Source organism: Melospiza melodia, chromosome 5, assembly GCF_035770615.1.
Source record: "Melospiza melodia melodia isolate bMelMel2 chromosome 5, bMelMel2.pri, whole genome shotgun sequence".
Taxonomy (NCBI): Eukaryota; Metazoa; Chordata; class Aves; order Passeriformes; family Passerellidae; genus Melospiza; species Melospiza melodia.
Genome location: NC_086198.1, coordinates 20,134,769 through 20,156,504, shown reverse-complemented (window position 1 = coordinate 20,156,504; position 21,736 = coordinate 20,134,769). Strand labels below are relative to the sequence as shown.

The 21,736-nt window shown below is 39.8% G+C and overlaps 1 protein-coding gene across 4 annotated transcripts; it reads left to right on the top strand.

The window, feature by feature from the left end:
* Positions 1 to 669: 669 nt before the first annotated feature.
* Positions 670 to 21,360, top strand: YTHDC1 (YTH N6-methyladenosine RNA binding protein C1). Of its 4 annotated transcripts, XM_063156531.1 has the most exons (18): positions 670 to 804; positions 4,611 to 4,712; positions 5,316 to 5,644; positions 5,777 to 6,131; positions 7,373 to 7,462; positions 7,979 to 8,032; positions 8,640 to 8,734; positions 10,560 to 10,668; positions 10,769 to 10,886; positions 11,718 to 11,802; positions 13,679 to 13,845; positions 16,336 to 16,418; positions 17,837 to 17,873; positions 17,966 to 18,005; positions 18,109 to 18,171; positions 19,570 to 19,704; positions 20,343 to 20,550; positions 20,943 to 21,360. In XM_063156531.1, exons 1-18 carry the CDS (start codon positions 777 to 779, stop codon positions 20,990 to 20,992), a joined length of 2,148 nt encoding a protein of 715 aa, XP_063012601.1. In that variant the 5' UTR covers positions 670 to 776; the 3' UTR covers positions 20,993 to 21,360. The 4 variants fall into 4 exon arrangements, with proteins under 4 accessions (XP_063012601.1, XP_063012603.1, XP_063012602.1 ...); XM_063156533.1 differs by lacking the exon at positions 7,979 to 8,032; XM_063156532.1 differs by lacking the exon at positions 20,943 to 21,360 and having other exon boundaries at positions 20,343 to 20,927.
* The last annotated feature ends 376 nt before the right edge of the window (positions 21,361 to 21,736 follow it).

The window sequence follows — 21,736 nt, the reverse complement described above, 5'->3', positions numbered from 1 at the left end:
AGGGATGGGGCACACACAGCTTCTCTGGGCAGCCTATGCCAGTGCCTCACCACTCTCACCATAAAAAAATTCTTCCTGGTATACAATCTAAACGTAGTCTCTTTCATTTTGAAGCCACTCCCCCTTATCCTCACCCCACATACTCTTGTAAGAAGTCTCTCACCATCTTTCTTGTAGACTCTCTTCTGTACTGGAAGACTACAATTAAGTCACCCCAAAGTCTTCTCTAGGCTGAACAATCCCAATTCTTTCAGCCTTTCCTCATAGGAGAGGTGCTCCAGCCCCCTCATCAGCTTGGTAACCCTTCTCTGAACTGGCCTGATTGCCAGGAGAACGGAAAAGACAGTGAGAAGGGGGACAGAAAGGTAAAAAACAAGAGAAAACCAGGGAACAGCAACGCCCAACACCAGGGGTTAAGTAAGTACTGTGAAACTTTGCCCCATTCAGGACTCTCAGCAAGAGCTCCAACACCACACACACAGCTGTCACAGCAGCACGGGCGGAACGCGAGCTTCCCGCACTTCCGAGAGCAGAAAACCTGCTCCTTTCCCTGCGCACCCAGCCAAGCGCAGCCCGCAGCTGCCAGGGCCTGACACGGCGGCTGCGCCCTCACGGCCCCGCGCGGCGCATGCCCCGCCGCCGCCGCCGCCGCCGCCGCCCGCCCGCGGCGCGCTCTGACGCGAGGAGCGTAAACAAAGCGGCGCCCTGTGGGAAGAGGGAAGCGCTACGTGCAGGAAGAGGGAGCCTCCATCTTAGGCGCTCGTCGCGGCGGCGGGATGGCGACGGATGGCCGGGAGGAGAAGGGTATGTGGCGGTAGCGAGGGGGGCAAGCGTTAGGCCCCGGGGAAGGGGGAAGGCTCAGGCGGGGATCGGGCCCCCGCCTGAGCCTTCCCCCTTCCCCGGGGCCACCTTGGAAGCTGGTGCTGGGCCTTCTACGGGGAGACGTCCGTCTCCTCCGGGGAGCGGAGGGACGGCGGGGTCAGGGATAACCTTTCGAGGATGATTTTATTTTTGCGGAAGCGCTCCCTGTGTTTTGCTGGGGAGCAGGAGATAACAGGGCCCCTCCTACTTTGGTGTCCCGGCAGCAGCGGGCTCGGGGCAAGGTGACTCGAGCAGCGGGAAGAGGGAGAAGTTCGTGGGCCGTAAGTTTTACATCATCGACAGCGAGTTACTGCAGGTTGTGTTTTCGCACAAAGTATTTGCTATTTTTATTGCGGCTTTTTGTTTCTGCTTGGATCGCTAGGCCGTTTTGGTTTTGGGGTTTTTTGCACGGTTTTCTGTGGGGAAATGTAGTTACTTTAGTAAGCAGAAATTTCTGTTGGAATCTACTTTGCCGATTGTTGCTCGGCTTTTTGCAGTGAATTCTGGGCACTGTGGGTAAATAAATTTGAGTTAGAGGAATCGGACGATTTCAGAGTCATTACTCTGGAATTATAATAATCTAGGGCAATTAGTGTCGAATAATGGAATCACAGCTCTTGTAAGTGACTACCGCTATCCACGGAAGCCGAAGTGATCCGCATGTTATCTGTGGGATTATGTTAGTCAGTCCTCACGAAATAGCCTCTTTAAGAAGGCAGACCAGAGTTAGGTGTAGCAGATTGCCCTTTGGTGGTTAGTGCAGAGAGTTGCAGAGTTATAAAAAGGGCAAAGTATCACTAGGGTAGTGTGGCTTGGATTGCGTTCATTTGGATTTCTGTGGAGAATAATGCTTCCTGTAAAGCCTTTTGCAGGATATGTGTCCACAAAATGGCTTTGTCAGAGTGGTAAAGGTTTGCTGTCTGATATTTATTTTGAAGCTCTATTACATGGAAAATTCCCAGTACATTTTGTCAGAACTAATAAATAAAGTTAATGGTGGTGCTTGATCCTTAATGGTGTTATTGTAAGATTGGTAGACTGGGATATGATCAGGTTGTGTCAGAACAGATCTGATCGCCCACTGTGGATGAGCCGTGAATTTGAAATGTTTGCTGTTATCATCTATAAATTTCTATTCATATAAGTATTTGTCCAGTTGGGCTTGAATTTTTTTTCAGTGTTTGTTAATCACTGCCAGTGGTCAAGTTATATTTTTACTTTAATTTGTTTTTAATTATTTCTCATGTGAAAGGGGTTATTTTGACTGAATAATAAGTGTTGATGCACATTTGCAGCTGAACCGATTTCTGCTGTAAGTGCTCCCATAGGAAGAGAAATGCTGTTTTACCACTTTATAAAAAGCAAAAATAAGGCTTGCAGGCCTGTTTAGTTTGAAATCACAGGGGCTTATTTCTTTTGTGTGCCAAATCGGATTTTTGCTTGGACCCTTCCAATAGTTCTAATTCTCCTGGGCAGCAGACGAAATGGCCTCCCAAGCTACCTTCCTGCTATTTTGGGTGAGTTAAATTTGTTCATGGAAAGATCCCACAAAAGACAAGCGGCAGGAAAGCCCTGTTGGGAGTATCTGCCACAGAAAGAACTCATTTGGTCCCTCCCTCTTCAGTGGTGATGGACTATAAGAGACACCTGTCCTCTGCCATTTTTCTGTTTCTGATTTTGTGTTTTTCCTGACACCTCGCTGAGATAATTTGGCTCTTCAGGTTGAACACTGACAGTGGTGGTTCACTGAGAGAAATGATCTTGTGCGAGTCAGAAAAGCAAGGTATCCAGTGCGAGACAGAAAAGCAGGGTATCCAGTGCGAGACAGGAAGCAGGCTGCTAAATAAATCTGGAGATGTGCTTCTAAACAAATCAGGTCGATGTGCCTGTGGAAGGGGATGGGGGATCCTGCTCCTGTCTCTTGCACCCTCTTTAACATTCCAGCTGCAAATGAGGCCCATCTAACCTGGAAGGGGTTTAGGAGAGAGTGTGTATCAGACTTGCGTTTTCTGTTAAATTTCCCTTCTCACACTTCTGAATGAGCTGATAAGGAGTCTTTTACCACCTTCCATTGCTGCTGCAGTAGGTAGGTTAAATCTAGTTTACTCAAGTATGCTGTTGTCTCACCAAGAGGGAAACAAATCTAAGGTTCAATACACATGATTTGAGGTGGATGATATGTTTAATTTTCTAATCTCAATGCACCTCTTTTTCATTAGTGTCCAGTAAAAAAACCTTGTGCTCTAGACTTGCCAAGCTTCCTGTGGACAAGCAGAATGCAAGCCAGGAAATTGCATCCCATGTTTGGCAGTTACACAGCCGTGAATCTGACTGTCAAATATTTATCAGTCACAGCAAGAATATTTGCTATGGATGTATGGCTACAAACATAAAGGGCTGTTCCTAAGAGAATTGTGATGCAAGTTGATGTTGCATTTAAATGCCTGCTGACTGTAAGCTGCCTGGGAAAGGTTTGATCCACTTCTCTCTGCACCATTTCCTTTGCATTAGAGACACCTACTGAGCAGTCCAGGGATCACTTCTGCATTCCCCTACCACTGAAAATGTGGAGAAGTGCCAGCAGGAAAGTTAGTGTACATGCTGGCTTCAGATGTGGTAGTATAGAGTAGAGAGAATTTTAATACTTATATATATATATATATATATATATATATATATATATATATATATATATATAGTGTGGATTATGTTTGGGGTTTTTCAATATCAAGCTGTAAATTTTATGTTGTGGCTCAGCTCAATATTTTGAGATAGACGAGCTGCCAGACTCTGGAGGATTTAATTGCTGCATTACCTCAGTTTCACACAGTTCTGGAGTCCTTACCTTGCGTCTGCTACAGATATTGTAAACCAGCTGAATCCTTGGAGGCTGCTCTGGTTTCTTTTTCCTGAGCACAGGAATTGCAATCAATCACAAAGTGGAAAGAACTAAGAATGTTGGAGAGATTCCAAAATTAATACTTTTTTTATTTTTCCCTTTGCATGGTAAGGCTTAGTTCACTCTTTTTAAAGTGCTTGGAATATAGATCTGCTACCCTAAAGCTTGTGACTCCTTCTTCTAATAGGATCACCATATATCCCTTTTGGTTTCAGAAATTGTGACAGATTTTAAAATTTTGTGAGCAGATGTGGTCATTTACTGCCTCTGGCATTAATTTTCTTTAGCATTTGCCCTTTTGACCAAGTTGTGGAGGTTTATTTTTGGAACAACTCAGAGTTAATGATGCAACAAATAAATACTGTTTTCTCCATTATGTTTTTTCTGTTTGTTAGTGAACCACAAAACTCACCATTCCAACACTGCTATGACAACAAAAATAGTGGAGAAAGATTAATTCATCATGCAAGTTTCAGAATTTTGCAGAGATAAGGGTCCCTTCTCTTTACTAATGGCACTCAGACTACCTCCTAGTCTCCCTTTTTCTGTAATTTTATGTTCAGCCTTCATTTGTAGGTCAGCTTTGCTGAAAAGCTTTTGTGACATGAGGAGCCAACTTGGACCTTGTTTAGAGGTCTAAATGCATCTTGTGACATATTTTAATTTTTTTATTTGCTCTACCTGATCCTTCCAAAAGAAAGCGTAGAAATAAATCAAGAAGATGTCAATTTTTTGCTTTGTTGTAGATCTGTAGCCCTGAAAGAAAGGTTTGGGTTTGTAACTACTAGTTCTGTGCTTTACATATCCAGACTTTTTATGGTTGGTGTTGACTTTTTTTGTGTATTTTCAGATGGTGAACTGAATGTTCTGGATGACATTTTGACTGACGCTCCTGACCAGGATGATGAGTTGTATAACCCTGACAGTGAGCAAGACAAAAGTGAGAAAAAGGGTATGTGACTTCGGTAGTGGTTGTTCTGCAGGAACATAAGTGTTAAAAATGTCTGTCTTATTTCAGTTAGTCTTTGAAGTAATGGATTTTATAACTCGATTCAAAGAGTGAATGAGTTCCAAAAGTCTTTATTTCATGGACATGTGCTTTTTCACCCTACCCTCCAAGCAGACAGTCAGATCCATTTCCTTTTGTCTCAAGAGCAGTTGCTGAGTCTGGCTTGTTCTGAATTCATTTGCTGTTAGGAAATGACTGTCCTTTTTGGCTCAGTGAAGTGAGATGGAAGTGTAGCAAAGGGGTTGCAAAGTCTGATTCCAGCTCAGTTCTTTATTTGGCTTTAGGCCAATCCTCTAAGCATTTAAATTAGGATTTCCAAGTGTAAAATCTGAGAAACACACGTGTCTTAGAAGTAAAATACATGTTTTAGGACATGAGCTGTTCCTAAGAAGCAGTTTTGAGTGTTGCTGCAAAGCCTACACCTGGAACATGTTCCCTGTGACTGCAGCAGGGTAATTACCTAAAATAGAGGACGTAGAAGCCTCTGTACAGTTTTTGTTTTGATATTGGAAATAACACTGAACTTGATATTTCTTTCTCTTTAAGGATCAAAAAGAAAAACTGACAGGATGGAAAATGCTGATAGCAAGAGGCAAAAACCTTCTGTGCATTCCTCGAGGCAGATGATGCCAAAGCCTCCCAGCTCATCAGTTAGCAATAACAAGAGAATCGTGAGCACGAAAGGAAAGCTGGTGTCAGAGTACAAGACTGAGGAGTACCAGAGGTCCGACAGAAGCAAGCGCCCAGATGGCGATCGGAAGATGCGAATGTCGAGCAGCTCCAGGGAACCTTATAAAGGACAACCAGAGAAATCTTACATGAGGAAGAGAGATATTGACAGAAGGGCAAAGTCTTCTACACCGGACGCTTCAGAGGTATTAAGTATTCTTGCTGCCTTATAAATAAAGCAATTTTATGAGACTTTTGTAAGGCACATTCTCTTAGGACTGTGTGTGCATCCTGACAATGTTGTATGACCGCTGATTCACTTTTTCTTTAAACATCAGAGAATCAGGCATGACGTGGATAGAAGACCAAGCAGATCTAGCCATTCTTCTAAAGAAGAGGTGAACTCTGAGGAATATTGTTCAGATCACGAGACTGGCAGTAGTGGTTCCTCTGAACAAGGCAACACAGAGAATGAGGAGGAAGGAATGGAAGAAGAGGAAGATGATGAAGGGGAGGAGGATGAAGAGGTGGAAGAAGATGGGGAGGAAGATGAAGAAGAGTATGAACAGGATGAGAGGGATCAGAAGGAAGGAAATGACTATGACACACGGAGTGAAGCCAGCGATTCTGATTCTGAATCTGCCTCTTTCACAGATGGGTCAGTCAGATCTGGGTCTGGTTCAGATGCATCAGGTAGGCAGCATCTTGCATGCTAATGTGAAATACCTTGCCACTGAAAGGTGTCTGCTTTGAAAAATAACCACTTCCTGACCATGTTGAAAGTAAGCTGTGGTGGCAGAAGTCAGGAAGATGTTAATTATGAAATACCATAGGCATGGAAAAAATTTCTGGAAAGTGGTAAAACAAAATTGTGACTATCCAGATTGCTGTGTTGAGGATTCGTTGTATTCTTGACTGCTTTGACCTTGCTGTTCAATGCTTTGTAACAGTAAAATTAGTACTTTCTTGGGTATCTAATGGCTTAGTGTTCCACACAATTAATTTTAATTCAGCGTTGAGCTGTTTGGTGTCCATCTAGATGAGTGACCAGGTAGACTGGTGTAGTAAAACATTATGTCCCTGGGGAATGATAGCTGAATCTTAAATATTGGCTATGCTCAGCATAGGAAATCTAAACCTAAATTGAAATTATTAGAGGAAATTTAGAAGGAAATAAATGTTTTAAGCAGAAACTAGAAACAATTGGTTTGTATTTGTATATTGTAAGTGGTCCTAGCTTGCAGATGTGAAGTGCTAATGACGTAAATACTTTTGAGTTTGGCTGTTCGTTGTTTGTTTTTTCTAGGAAAGCAGCTTGCAATCCTGTTAAGATTCCTATTGTGTATCTTCCTTGTCTGAAGTCTCCATAGGTGGTCATCCTGCTTAATATGCTGCCTCTTTTAGCTCAGCTCTGCTGTATGGAATTAGAGACAGCAAGGTGTAACCTAAAGACAAGTGAAACTGTAATAACTGTTCTAAAAAACTCTGTGGTATAATGTAACACTGTCTTAAGAGTGGAAATAATTGCCTTTGTGCCACAGTGTTTTGTTTTCCTGTCTCTTGCTGTTTTTGAGCTCTGAGCAAATGAGCTATTGCTGCACAGTTTGTGCTAGATGTTGCACATTTGGGTGAAGGCTGAAAAGAAACGCTAACCCACCCTTACTAAAAACATAATAATAATAAATTCTATCTGTAAACATTGCACAGATTTAATAGATTTGTGCCATTGATCTTCCTTTTGTGAATGAAAAGCTTGAGTAACTAGCATTTGCTTCTTCTGTGCATGATAATTTTGTGGCAACAACGGCGATTTTAATGTGCAAGCCAAATGGTAACTTCACTTTTATTGATGCTATTTTCCTGTCTCATTACTTTTTAATCTCAACTTTGCCTGTGTTTAAAGTATGGCTTTTATTTTTTATGGTTTCTTTTAGACGAGAAAAAGAAGGAGAGGAAGAGAGCTAGAGGTATCTCTCCAATTGTTTTTGACAGAAGTGGGAGTTCTGCATCAGAATCATATGCAGGTATTCTTCCCTTTTGTTGCTTGTCATTGTGACTTGCATCAAATCTTAATGTGTAATCTAAAATAAATGTAACTGGCTGTAGAGATTTATAGGGTCTGTAGCTTTGTATAATTTGGTATTGACTTCTGGCATGTTGTGTGTGGATACCTTTGGGGGGAAGTAGGCTTTCTTGTTACTTTAATGCTATTCTGTTGCTTAAGTGGAAATTTCACTTTTTTTTTTTTTTTTAAACTTGGAAGATGATGATTCAGTGACTAGTTTTCTGAGTAGGAAATTGTTCAAATATTATTTAAAAAAAAACCAAACAAACCCAAATTAAACAACCTGAAACTGAAACAAAAAAAAACCAACAAAACAAAGCACTCGTGCACATTGAATAGTATTTTTTGTGTGTGTGGGTGCGCGCCAGAAAGCATAATTTGTCATGAATGAAAATTGTATGGGATAAGGCTGTAGAAATTGTATATTATCTCTATTAAGGCTCAATCTGAACAAATGTACTTTGGCTAAACACAGGTTCAGAAAAGAAGCATGAGAAATTATCATCTTCCGTTCGTGCTGTCCAAAAAGGTATCATTTAAATTTGAATTTTTAATGCATGCCCCATAGCAAACCATTGTCTCTGTTGATTAAATTACCTCTAAGTAGTGATGTTCTGATATAAATCAATTTAAGCACGTTGTTGTTCTGAGCATGATAATTGAATCTTGAGCTACTTTTGCATGTTTTGAGAGTGATATGCAAAAAGTTCAGTCACTGTGCTCTTTGCAGAGGCAGCAAATTTAAAAAGGAAGTGCTTAAAGCTGCAAAGAGGAACAGCATTCACCATTCTCTATTGAACAGTTTGTGCTTGTTACGAGTGTTACCATCATTTATGCAAAGATCTTTAAGCAAGGAAATAAGTCCTACATATCGGAACATCACTGAATCATGCTGATTTTATTTTACGTTTTTCTTTAATTGGATATCTGAGTTTTAGTTTTGGTTTGGTTTCCCCTGGCATTTTGTGCTCTGCAGCTTTGACTTTAAGTTGGGTGGTTGACTGTGGTAATACATAGATAGGAAATGGGTGGGATACTGTATTTTTTGAAGAAAGAAAGCAACTATCTGTACTCAAAGCAACATGTTTGGTAAGTATTTACAGTTCAGCTTATTTGATATTTTGTTTTCTTTTCAGACCAAACAAGCAAACTTAAATACATTCTCCAAGATGCACGGTTCTTTCTCATCAAGAGTAATAACCATGAAAATGTATCGCTTGCTAAGGCAAAGGTATGTTGTATTTTCTTCAAACTGATCCTTTTGTCTGTTTTCAGACACACTCACCTCGGTTTGGGAGAGTGTGTTTGGATTGTTATATTGCTTGGATCTTGGTGGATGCAGCAACAAAAGCTACCGTGCCTCGGTTCTTTGGCTTCCACCGTAACCTAGAAAAGGTCCTGACCACTGGCCATTTATCTTGGCAAGAATGGGGTTAAAAGGGGCCTTAGGGTCTATTTGATAACATCCTAAGCCAAGCTCTGTTGGGAATGCTGGGGTGGTATTTTCTCCCATCCATCAGCACCTCTGTTCCTATTGCTGTGCTCTGAGAAGGTTCAGAAGGTTGTTTGGCTTTTTTCTAATGCTACATGAGTAGTTTTGGTCAGGTGTTTCAGGATCTGGAGCATTACTGTGGAAATGTATGCCTGGCAATGCTGGTGTGAGTGAGTTCTTTGGGAGGGATTCCAGAACACCAGATTTCAGCTGTTGAGGAATTGCACTAGGTGTCCATTGTAGCACTCTGGTGGTTTTATATTGGCATGTGTTCTTTGAAACAGGTCATAGAGAAAATACTTGATTTGCTGTTACACAAGATACATAGAGTAGGTGATTCTGTTAATGAAGATTTTCTAAGTTAGGGTGAAAATAGCATCAAAATGATTAAACAAATCTCAAAGTCCTGGGCATGTTTGGTTCTCACCTCTCCTTCCAGCTTTGAAGGTGCAGTGAACACCATTCTGACTGGTGACTCTGTAAAGGAGTCTATTCTTTTTTGTGCTTCATCCACGTATGGGGCTGCAGTAGTATCCTTGTTCCTGAAGTTATTGAAATGGATGCTTTGTCTCTCAGTGTGGAGGCATCAGTGCTTTGATGTTGGACTTTCATGAAACTCACTTTTGTGCTGCCAATGTAATAGGTTGTTGAGTTCACAGCAGGGCTTTACAAGCAGCCAAAAGCCATGTAATCTGACTGAAAGCTAGCAAAAACCCCACATATTCTCTGGTGGTTATAGTGAATTACCAGAATCATACAAACACTGATCTGAGTTCAGAGTAGGGCATAAATACTTACCTGCACTAAAAAAATGCCAGGGAAGGAATGTTGACATTGGTATTTATGGCCTATTCTGAGGCTGAAGCTTGTTTACTCAGAAAATGGATGGAGGAGTGATTCAATAAATTCTTATTCTATATCAGCTCAGCTGGCACCTTAAAACAGGTTGTGTTTTATTGTGTGGCTGCATAGCAGCTGGTGAAATGGAAAAGATAATACTTAGTAGTAGTAGGAGATGTGTAGGGCTAAACAAAGTGATTTGTTTGCCATTTTAAATTGTTACTTTGGTGTCTTTCATGTTGCTGTCATTTCACGGAAAGAATTTTGAAGTCTGCAAACTGTCCTCAGCAAATTGCAGTACTATAGTCAAGTCTACCTGCCCACCTTTTAGCAGTATTCTCTTGGTTTTTCATAATTCCTGCGTGTTATATAATACATAAATTCCTTTAGTCATTTGAAACATATGTGCAAACTTTCACCCTTACTATTTTTATGCTAACTGCCCATCATTATAATTATAATGGAAGTCTTAGATGATCTAAATGCATCTTCAGTGTCCAAAAAAAGGTTGAAAAGCCAGTGTTTTAAAAGTTTTAGTACAAGGCAGGCTAAAATATTTCTTGATGGAAATTAATTTTTCAATATGTTTTTCTCTCTATTATCTTCTACTCCAGTGCAATATTTTGGCCTTGTTTTCTTCATCTACATTACATATTTATGTCAGCTAAATCATTTGAGATTAACTGTTGTGTTTTGGGATGGGGTGGGTGTTTTTCTGTTTTAGGGAGTATGGTCAACACTTCCAGTGAATGAAAAGAAGCTTAATGCTGCATTTAGATCAGCAAGGAGTGTTATTTTGATATTTTCTGTAAGAGAGAGTGGCAAATTCCAAGGTAAGGAAAAGTGAGCTATTTTCAAGGTGAGTCAAAGTAAGTTCTATATGCAATAGCCTTTCTGTTGTATCTTTGTTACAATTCATACAAAATCCTTCAGGGTTTGCAAGATTATCTTCAGAGTCCCATCATGGAGGATCACCTATACATTGGGTGCTGCCTGCAGGAATGAATGCAAAAATGTTGGGAGGTGTCTTTAAAATTGACTGGATCTGCAGGTAACCAACTGTGCATTTATGTTGCTGTTAGTAACAAGGCATTATATTATAACTTTTGTGTATTACTCAAGTGCCAACAGCATCCTTCTGAAACTTGATTCAACCAGAGATCTATCCTCACTGCTCACTTGAATAGACAGCTGTGGGCAAAAAAGATTTGTCCTTACATGGATTTTTTTTTTTCTGTTTTGATCTGACTAAACAAAGAAAATACTACCGTTCTGAAACAACATATGACATAGTGCAAGTATTGCATAATCTATAGGTTGTGAGTAGTATGTTCTTACAGAAAAGATTTTAAATCTCTTATTAAGGAAAAAAGTTACAGCAGTCCCATGAAACACATTGCATGGTTGTACAAGTACTTTGGACTGCCAGAAAGACTGAATAGAGGAAAAGTGAGACTTTGAATTAAAGTGTTGGAAAGATCCTCTTGAAGCTACTGACTCCCACCTCCAGCTCAAAGCACTTCATAGTTAGGTCAGTGCTCAGGGATTTAAGTATGTGCCAAGAGCTACCACATGTAGAGGTCAGTGTATTCGGATGGTGAGATAATAAACAAGTACAATCACAATATTGCATACAGACCAAAATATTCTCTTTTAAAGGAGGGCTTGTCATAGTATGAACTATAGTAGTTACTACTGGAATAAGTCCAAGTGAAATCTTTAGTTACTAATATATAGACCATAAGAATATGTTCAGAGACCTAACAGTACAAAGAATAACAGGATTATTTTATATGTAGTCTCCTGCTGTATACATTTTTACTTCTTTTCTTAATAAAAATAACTGAGGCAAAACTATAAATGGTGCCACTTGCATATTTAGGCGGGAATTGCCGTTCACTAAATCTGCTCACCTGACCAATCCTTGGAACGAACATAAGCCAGTAAAGATTGGACGCGATGGACAGGTTTGTTCATTCTTACTTGTTTTCTATAACTGACACCCTCTAGTGCTTGCTTCCAGCTTAGAATGTGCAGGAGAGTAGGAATGTTTTTATAGCAGTTACTTGGAGTAGAGTGTTGTGGCAAAGGCATTTTGCTTCTTTCTAATGCTGTTGTGGAAGAAGGAAACAATACAGTGCCAATTCTGTTTTTATCTTTATGATAAACAGTGTTTGCTTCAAAACTGTGTGGTATTCTGGATTTGAAATGTGATGTGCCTTGCATTGTATAGTGTGCAAACCACATAGCATCAGGTTTTAAGAAAAAGGTCTGGTGTTTCCAGTTGTGCTCTGCATTACGTTTTTTAATATGTACTGTATTGCTTAAGGCATAGACTCCCATTATAGAATATCTGCTAAGCAAGTTTCAGGTGGGGCTGGCTCTTTGTCTTGTCAGACATACCAGAGTGCAGGTATGTTGCTGCTGTCATCATGTACCCAAGCTGTGGGTAAAATAGCAGGTTCTGCTTTAAGACAAGGTGGGAGGTAATCTCCATACTGTATGGAAAATGTCAACTCCGTGTTGCGTTGTTTTGCCCGCAGATATGTTTGCTTTGTTGTGTAGCAGGAGAAAAACAATAGTTTTGATACTGTTTTTAGTTTAGTGTGAACTTAAAAAAAAAAGTTTTTCAATTAACTTAGCTACTGTTAAATGGCCAAGGAAATTTATTTTTTTTCCTAATGTTTTGTCTACAGTAGACTTGCAATCTGGACATAGGTTTCAGCTTTTTTCATCAAATTACTGTACTGTTATGGTCTAGACAAGCATTGCCTGATGCTTGCTCTCCCTGCTTTTCAAGTCTGCTTATTTCCTGAAGTGGTTGTCATTTATCCATTTATATTTGCACAACTGTGAATGGATCTCTCTTCTGAGGACACGTACACTGAAAATCTGCCTTTACGACATCATTTGGGAAGGTGTTCTGCAGGCCTGCAGTCACCAGTTTGAAGAAGCACTTCTGTTTTGCACCTGGCTCCTGCTAGATTTATTTGATGGCCCAAGTTCTTGTAGTGGAAGAGAGACTCAGAAAATTCATATCTGTCCCTTTCTCCTCCAGACAGTTTGCAGTGTCTAATGGTCCCATTATCTCCTTCTTGTTCCCCATATCCCTCATATTTCACTTTTAATCTAGGTTGGAGAGACCTGACCTTTTCAGTCATTGCATGTAGGAATTGTTGCATTAATTCACTTATTCTTGGTGCCCTGCTTTGAAGTTTTCCATTTCTGTTGTCCCCCTATTTTTTGAGATGTAGGGGCACAACTGCAGCCAATATTTAGGGTGTGGGTGGAACATGAAATTCGGTGTGATACACTGGCTTTCTTATTCAGTGTTCTTTTCCTAATAACCCTGAGCACACGAACTGCTTGTTTTGATCGTGGTCAGACCTTGAGTTGGTATTTTCATGGACTTGTCTACCATACAATGAAGAACTCATACGGAGTGGTAGTAGTCAACTTCATCAGGCCATGGCTTTATATGTGAAGCTGGGATGGATTTTTTTTCCTGTGTGTGTCACTTTTCTTTCTGTAATAGGTAATCATTTTCTTTGTGATGAAAAGCAGTCCTCTGATTTTATAGCAAAACAGTGATGTGGCCTGTATGTCTCATGGGAAGATATGGTTACCCCAAGGGCTGGACTATTTAGTGAAAAATCTAATTAGTACCTAAAGAGTTAAAGGTAATGTAAGTGAATTTTGCTGTGTCTAGTGATACTGAAATCTCTTTGAAGCGTCCTTTTTTTTTTTTTTTTTTTTTTTTTTTTTTCCTTAAATGTCTGTTGTCAGTCTATTTGGGGAGAGTTTCATTTCTTCAGTTTATGAACCACTTCTAACTAATTCTAGGAAATTGAGCCGGAATGTGGAACCCAACTTTGTCTTCTCTTCCCTCCTGATGAAAGTATTGACTTGTATCAAGTCATTCATAAAATGAGGCACAAGAGAAGAATGCACTCACAACCCCGATCAAGAGGACGCCCATCCCGTCGAGACCCCGTTCGGGACGTGGGAAGGTTAGAAACGTTCTTTGGACTGATAATAGGCACATGTGTGAGAATAACGTGATGGAGGAATGTGATTCGTCAAAGCTTGCCCTGCGATAAAGAAGAGAGAAAATCCTCAAATCAAGCTGCATGGACAAGTTTGTGGCTTCATTGAGGATTTCACATGGTTCCCCGGTCTGTCATTTTTCAAGAGGAAAATGGGGATCTTTACTTTTGCAGAAAAAAGCTCTTAAAGTTCTGTCTCTAGTTTAGACTAGATCATTTATTGAGCTAATGCAACTTGTAATGCTAGCTGTAGGTAAGCTTGGCTTGATTATGAGCAGGCTAGATGGAGAGGAGGAAATATTTATATGCCAAAAATGTGTTAATATCTTGTAAAAGCCTTTTCTTTCAGGTGTGTCTCTGGATAAGCCTTATCAAATATGGGACTTTTATAAGGATCACTTAGAATTTTGCAGAAGATGCCGCCTCATTTTGAGGATAAAATATTTAAGTTATTTTGATATTCAAGAGGAGCATTATTGGGACTGTTTCAAATTGTGTCACCGTGATGTGTTAACCCTATTGCCAAATATTCTCTAACATGTAACCACTGAATTCACACATCTTGCTGAGCTTCTGAAAACAGTAGGTTCTTTCCAAAAGGGATCAAGTGGCCCTTGGAGACCCGGCAACAAACCAAAAAGAATGGCTGTTGCTGTGTCTGTATATACAACCTTTCCAGATGCTGGCAGTACCTGTGGACTTAAAGTATTTTTAGAGGATCGACATGTTTATTGATCACTGCTTTATGAACTTAACATCATTTTCCAGAAAAAAAAGGGGGTATAACTTGTTACAGAATTGGAGAAGTCTTTGCAAAGAACTGATACTAGCCCTTCTGCCAAACACCTTTTCCCCGTGGTAGCCACTTTGCATACAGACTGATGTATGGTTTGGGCTGAAACCTTTGGTTAAGTTTCCTTTTTGTGGAAACATCCTGTGGTAGGTACAGAGCCCCAACAAGAGTCCCCATTTCCTTGAGCTTAAAAAAAAGGACACTGTAACGAGTAGGTAGGAGGAAACCTGGCAGCGCCCCCCTATTTTTGGCTTTAAAGGACTGAACACCAAGATGGCTTTTGGAGTTAAGCTAAGAGGTTTCCAGTGCAATAAAGTATATACAAGTGAAGGTTTTGCAATGGACTGCAAACTATACATATAACACCACCACACCTTCTCAAGCCTGCCAGGGCCTCCATTTATGTATGTGGCTTACAGCTTAAAGTCAGTAGTTGGACTACTATATGAACTGTTTCTATCATATTTTATACCGGTCGTAAATGCACTCTCAAAACTACAAGAAAGCGGTATGTTTATTCTTTACACCAGCTTTTATTTTCTTTGATCTGAATTTGCTGTAGATGCAACTGCTTTGGTTTTTGGGCTTTTTGCTCATACTAAAGAATCTGCTTCCATTTTAAAAAGCTTAGTAACTGGGTACAGTGGGCTTTAATGACTGAAGTTGGGGAAGGGAGGGAGAAGTCACTATTTATAAAACTAAAAGCTATATAAGCTTGTTACTCAGCTGGCAAGTTGCACAGTAATTAAGCAGTATAAAGAAAGTGTTAATGTCTTGTCATAAGGAATTATACTGTTGGGGAGGGGGAGGGGGGTGAGAAGGGAATGGTTCTGTAGCTGCTTTGTGTTTAGAAACACTGTTACATTAGCACTAGAGTCTCCCAGTACAGTAATGTTTATGTACCTTGGAACAAAATAAGCACACAGTTGTTAGCTCTTTTTTGAGCCTAACAGCAACTGGAATGTAACTTTATAAGGAAGAGCAGAGTTCTTAACATCTCTTCTGTCAAAGAGCTGCTTTTATAGAAAACAGCCCTAATTATTTTAATTATTAGGAAGCTTGAATGTTATTAAATTGAAAAATGCACCAGTGCATTGCTAGTAAGTTGCTTAGAACAGAAATTATTAGAAATAATGTAATTGGCCTATTCAATTAGGGAAGCCGTAGTTCAAGTTGCAGTTTCACAAAGCATGCAGAGTTTATTTATAAATGTTGTGGAAGTAGACCTTTTATTGAATTCTTTACCCATTAGCTATCAAATGCAGTAGTCTTCATACCCTCTGACTGCAATGTTCTGTGAAATTCTTTGTTGTCCAATAGGTGTTGCAAAATGTAATGTGGAAAGTGTAATGTTAATGCCTAAGCTTGAGTTTGGTTTAGACAAATTTGTTACCTTTTGTTTGGGATGAAGATACAGTTGGGTCAAGTTCCTTCCTTAACTACCTAAATTCCTGTAGACAGAAAGTAACAGTGGAATGTATGTAATTGAGCTATTTCTGATTCTTTCAGTTCAAATTTAAAGCTGTAGAATATTTTGAAGCAAATAGATTTGAGAATTATTACATTGATATCCTGGGCAGCTCAGACTGTTCCTGTGAGGTACTCTCTGTGACAAATGCTCCAAGCAACCTTGTTTAATCTTTGATATCTAATTTGTGTAGGCGTCGACCAGAAGATTATGATATTCATAACAGCAGAAAGAAACCAAGGATTGACTATCCCCCTGAGTTTCACCAAAGACCAGGTTAATATCTTACTATGAAGATTTGTGTGCACCAATTCATGAGTATTTTCTCTTTTAGCATATCCTCGTTAATTCAAAAGTAAAATACTGATATAATTTGGATATGAAAATGTGACTTGTTTCAAGTGCTGCCTGCTGCTTTAACCCACCTCTCGAAGAAGTCAGTGACGCTGTTTCACTGGTTTGAGAGCTGAGTTTAACCTAGGCTGAGCCCTTTTTAAGAGCATTGAATTGTGTACATTGTTGTGAATGATCTTCTCAAGTGCTGTGTTAATGTGGGCACAAAAATAGATCTGACCTACTTGTCAAGATGCTAATCATCAAATGAAAACGTTTGAGAAATTTCCACCTGGGAACGTCAGCTGAGACTGCGTGACTGGTAGCCTTTGTGTGGAGATGATGGTAGACATTCAGTTATGTTTTCAGACACAGTTTTTTTTACAAGCTTGACATGAGTTAGGCAGGAGGATGTTGCCCTGCATTTTACAAGAGGATCTAATGATGAAGGGAAGTTTGTTGTTCCCTAGAAAGAAATGTTTGCAGTGGTACTGCAGCAACAGCGCTGCTCATAGCAGCCTTTTTTTTTCCTTCAGAAAGCAGCTATTAAGAATTTGTTGCTTTTAGTCTACCAAATTGTGCTTCACATCTCTTAGAAAAGTGCATTCTGCTATTTCAGTCGTAGATTTCTAAACCTGTTCAGAGCATGCCTGTATTGTCTGCAAAGTATGCCTAGCTTGTCTGCAAAGACTGCATTCATTCATGCAAAAAGTGTTGTTGCTGCTCTGCATCTTTCCAAGGCCATTGTTTAAAACCAGAACAAGGTTTTTTAAAAAATAATGAATGTCACTATTTTATTGTAGTGCAAGCATGCCTGATGTTTTGCACCGTTCTGCTGAGCTCTTTAAAGGGATTTACTGAAGCTGTAAGAATTCTTTGCCCTGTGGGGCTTTTCCAGATAATTTTAGTTTGTTTTTAATTTCCTGTGTAGCATTGTATCCAAAACATATTGGGAAATGAGCTTTTACTGAATACACATTCTACTGAATATATAGTTAGGAAGTAGTAACAGCCATGTGCTAAATGCATGGAGGCAACACTCTTCAAATTCACGTGCATTCCTAATTCATTTGACTAAATTTCAAGTCTTTATTTGCACAGTTTCCCTCTTGCATATTTGTTGGTACTGTGTGCAAGTTCTTAATGGGTTTGTTGATGTCACTTTTTTATTATACTACTTGTCTTCATTGTCTATTAGGAGCTGTAAGTTTTCAAGAGTTGTTTTAAAAGTGAGGGTAGTAGCAGATAGACATAATTTTGTAGTAGCCACAAAATGAAAGGATACTTTCTAATGAATATAGTTTTTAAGATTGTTAACTTGAGACAATAAATTGAATTAATACTGCTTGATGTTCGAACAGGGTATATAAAGGATCCCAGATATCCCGAAGTAGACAGGTAAGGTGTGTTCATGTTACTCATTTTATGTCCTGGTAACTTGTCTGCACAGATAAGTTGGATTTAGTTCTGCAAATTTTTATTCCCAACAGACGATTTTCAGGAGTTCGACGAGATGTATTTTTAAATGGGGTAAGTTACTGCATGCATTTTTTTGGGGCAACTTTATATTCATCTTTCTGCATTTCCAAAGAACACTCAGCACAAATTTTAATATTACTGTCTTTCATTTTAGTCCTACAATGATTACGTGAGGGAGTTTCACAACATGGGACCACCACCACCATGGCAAGGAATGGTTTGTGTCTTGTTGAATTTGGTTTTTCTCCTTAGCATACAGCTTCTTTTTGTTTCCCCCAAAAGGAGCCTGCCATATTCAGTGTGCTCTCAACTCTTCACTTTTCCTAAAATCTACCTTTGCTGTAACAGTGTAAAAATTTTAGGGGAAAAGTATTGATAATAAGTATTTTGAAATTTACTTTGAACAGTAGTCTGGCATTTTTAGTAAGCTCTGAAGAAATAGCAGAACTCCCCTTTAGCCTAGATGGGAGGGTGTGATCACATTCTGTATCCTGCTAAATGTTGATGGTACTTGGCTCTCAAACAGTAAATGCATCAAACATGTGGACTTGTTGAAGAGGCTCATGGAATGGGCTGCTGGGCTCTGGTATTGTGCAGTGGCTTGCTTTTGGCTATGGCAATGAAGCATGCAGGAAACTAGCAAAATGTGCTGCACAACCTAATTAAACTAAGTCTTTCTGTATTACAGCCTCCACTGAAGTGCACTTGTTCACTTGTACAAGTTGTCGCCTTCACGTCAAGAGAAGTAGTCATAGTGAGGTTATTTTAGTGATACTTAGTAGTAAGTCTGGCCTGATTTTGTATAACTATAATGAGTCTTTTGGCTCTTGTTTGTACTGGCAATGAGCAAAAAGCAGTGCCAGATACAGAGATGCTCCTATAGCCTCTCATTTTTGTCAGCTGAAACACAACTCCTTACAACTGAAAGAAGTAAACAAGGTTGTCAGATGGGGGGGGAAACAGTTTTTTTTAAACAGTTAAGCCTCCAGAAACTCCCTTTTTTTTCTCCTCCCCTCTTCTGCATGCAGTCCAAGTAGTTGTCCTAGAATCCAGTGCTTTCATTTACTTTCTTTGTAACAAAAATGCAAGCCAAGATGCTTTGTTACTAGGCAAAGGAGGACTGTGCAGATTGAAGAAATGAAAGAAATCAGCCAAAACAGGTTTTGTTAAAAACAAAAAAAGGGCTAGCATTTTGTCAAATCACTTGACTTGCAAATTAATTGGTTTTTAATTTAGAATAGAAAGAAATTCATAAGGAATGAGTATGACTTGTTTCTGTAAGAGCTCTGGTTTGGGCAGAATTCACATTCTATACGCAAGGGTTTAAAAACTCAGAACTGAAACTGCCACATTAAAATAGCAGAAGTTTTGTGTATGGTGTAGTATTGAGGCAGATGCAGAAGGAAGGGATGTTGGACTGTGGGGGGGGTGGTTACCAGACTTCTCCAAGCAATAATGGAGAGGGAGTAAAGCATGCCAGCCCAATGAAAAGTAGACTGCTGTTCAGTTAGGAGGCTGTGATCAGATTTATATAGATGCTGTGTTTTCCATCTGAATGATGCACTCCTTGTGTGCATTCCTTTGCTTCAACAAACTTCCTGTAACTTTCTTGTAGCCACCGTATCCAGGTATGGAGCAACCACCACACCACCCTTACTATCAGCACCATGCACCTCCACCTCAAGCTCACCCTCCATACTCAGGACATCATCCTGTACCCCATGAAGCGAGATACAGAGACAAACGAGTAGTAAGTGTCCACACAGACAGAGGGGATGCAAGTCTGCAGGCTGGAGTAGGAATCTGGGGTCCAGGGGTAGCCTAGCTTGAGCTTTGTTTGCTATGACAAACAGCATGTTTATGACCTGTATTAGAGTTCCTTGGAAAGATCAGTTGTTTAGATTGACTACACGCTTACAGCAAATTTGAAAAGCCTTTCTCTCCCTGGTGAATTAGAGGTGAAAAATTCTCATACTCTTAAACTGAGGTGTATGCTTAAATTGGCTTCCGGCTTGTCCACCTATGAACATTTTCATCCTGAAACCTGGTTTGAATAAGGACAGGGCTGTAACTTTGCTCATGCTCTTTGGCAACAAATTACTTTATCAGCAGAATTTTGTGTTTTAAAACTTCTTATAGACACATCAGAAAACAGGGTGAATTATTAAGTTTCTGTTAGCTGGCTTGAAAGCTCCTTAGCTTTCAGGTCTCTTGCTGGTGTCTGGCAATTGAACCCCAGATTCTGCACATGGATGCTGGACAGTTGGTTTGGTTGGGTTTGCCTTTTTTTAAATACTGGGCTTTCTGAGGAGTTACAGCCAGCCTTACAGATACGGGAGGGAATTCTGATCTGGGAAAGAAAATAGCAGAGCTCTCCTTTCATCACAGCACGACTATGACATGAGAGTAGATGACTTCCTTCGCCGCACACAAGCTGTTGTCAGCGGTCGGAGAAGCCGGCCCCGGGAGAGGGACCGAGAGCGGGAGCGCGACCGGCCTCGAGATAATCGGAGAGACAGAGAACGGGACAGAGGCCGTGATCGGGAAAGGGAGAGAGAGAGGATTTGTGACCGGGACAGAGACAGAGGTGAAAGAGGTAGATACCGAAGATAATCTATCTGGAACAGTGCTCACTTGAATCAAAAAAAGCTTGTATTTTTTTGTGTGTTTACAAGTAGTACATTTTATTTTCAGCTGTCTACTTAAAGTTCATTGTGTAGAAGGATTTATAATGACCCTCTCTATTCCAAGCATGCAGTGAACTATGAACTGGAAAAATTCAAATAGGCCAAAAATAAAATACACAAAGCTGACACACAACTTCATGTTTCTATTGGAACAAAGTTGGAAGCAGCTAAGAATGTAGATATTGATTAATTCTCAATAAGTGTTCTACTTAGTGACTTCATTCTAGGTTTTTGAATATTGATGGATAACTGCCTTTTTTTTTTTTTTTTTTTTTTTTGCTTTGATGTTTTCTTCCTGTAGTTTCATATGGTTCGATGGGAGAATGCTGCTATCAAGTATGCAAATACTGAAGTATGATCTCTTTTTTTTTTTTTTGACGGTATGGCAGTGTTGTAGCAGCCTTCCCCCCCCCCCCCCCCCCTTTCCCCCCCATTTTTAACCCTATCTGTGAAGTCAAGTGATTTATTTTCAGTCTTCAGTAAGGAAAGCAATATTAAGAAGACACTATTGATACCTAATTTTTAGCCTTTTTTAAAAATCTTCCTGTGTTCAATAACATTTTGGTCAGTTCTCTTGTCTGGTCTCTTTCCAAAATGTACACATTGCTTGGAATGTTCACAACCTGCGTGCGTGGAACCAGAAAATATTGCTGTATTCTACATTGCTACCTTTTTTTTTTTTTTATAAAAATAAATTGGTAACTATTGAAATGTTTAAACCTCCATGTCGGGTTCCTTGGTTTTCTAAGCTTGACAGTTTTGCTAGATTCCAGAGTTCTAGGAAAAGATCTATGTTCAGAAATAGTTCAAGTGTTCTTTGTGGTAAGCAAAACTGATCTGAAGCCTGAATTTAGAAAAAGGACTGGGTAATTGCATTTCTGTTTCCATAGTGAAGTGGCCAGTAACTCCTGCAGCTCATCAGAGTTAAGGCCCTACGTCTTCAACTTAATCATATGATCTTCAAGCTGTTGAGAGGCTGTCCTCAGCCACAACATACCTGTCTCAGGAAAGTGTTACTCCTGTAAGATCCAGAGTCTGTACCTATGTTCTTTGTAGCGATCACTTGTTACTTCTTTTAAATAAGAAATGTTTTAT

Excerpts from the sequence above, each read along its gene's own strand:
- YTHDC1 (XM_063156531.1), top strand. The coding sequence starts at position 777 with ATGGCGACGGATGGCCGGGAGGAGAAGG. Across the intron at positions 8,033-8,639 it reads CGTTCGTGCTGTCCAAAAAG|ACCAAACAAGCAAACTTAAA; the intron begins GTATCATTTAAA and ends TTTTCTTTTCAG. Across the intron at positions 10,887-11,717 it reads AAAATTGACTGGATCTGCAG|GCGGGAATTGCCGTTCACTA; the intron begins GTAACCAACTGT and ends TTGCATATTTAG.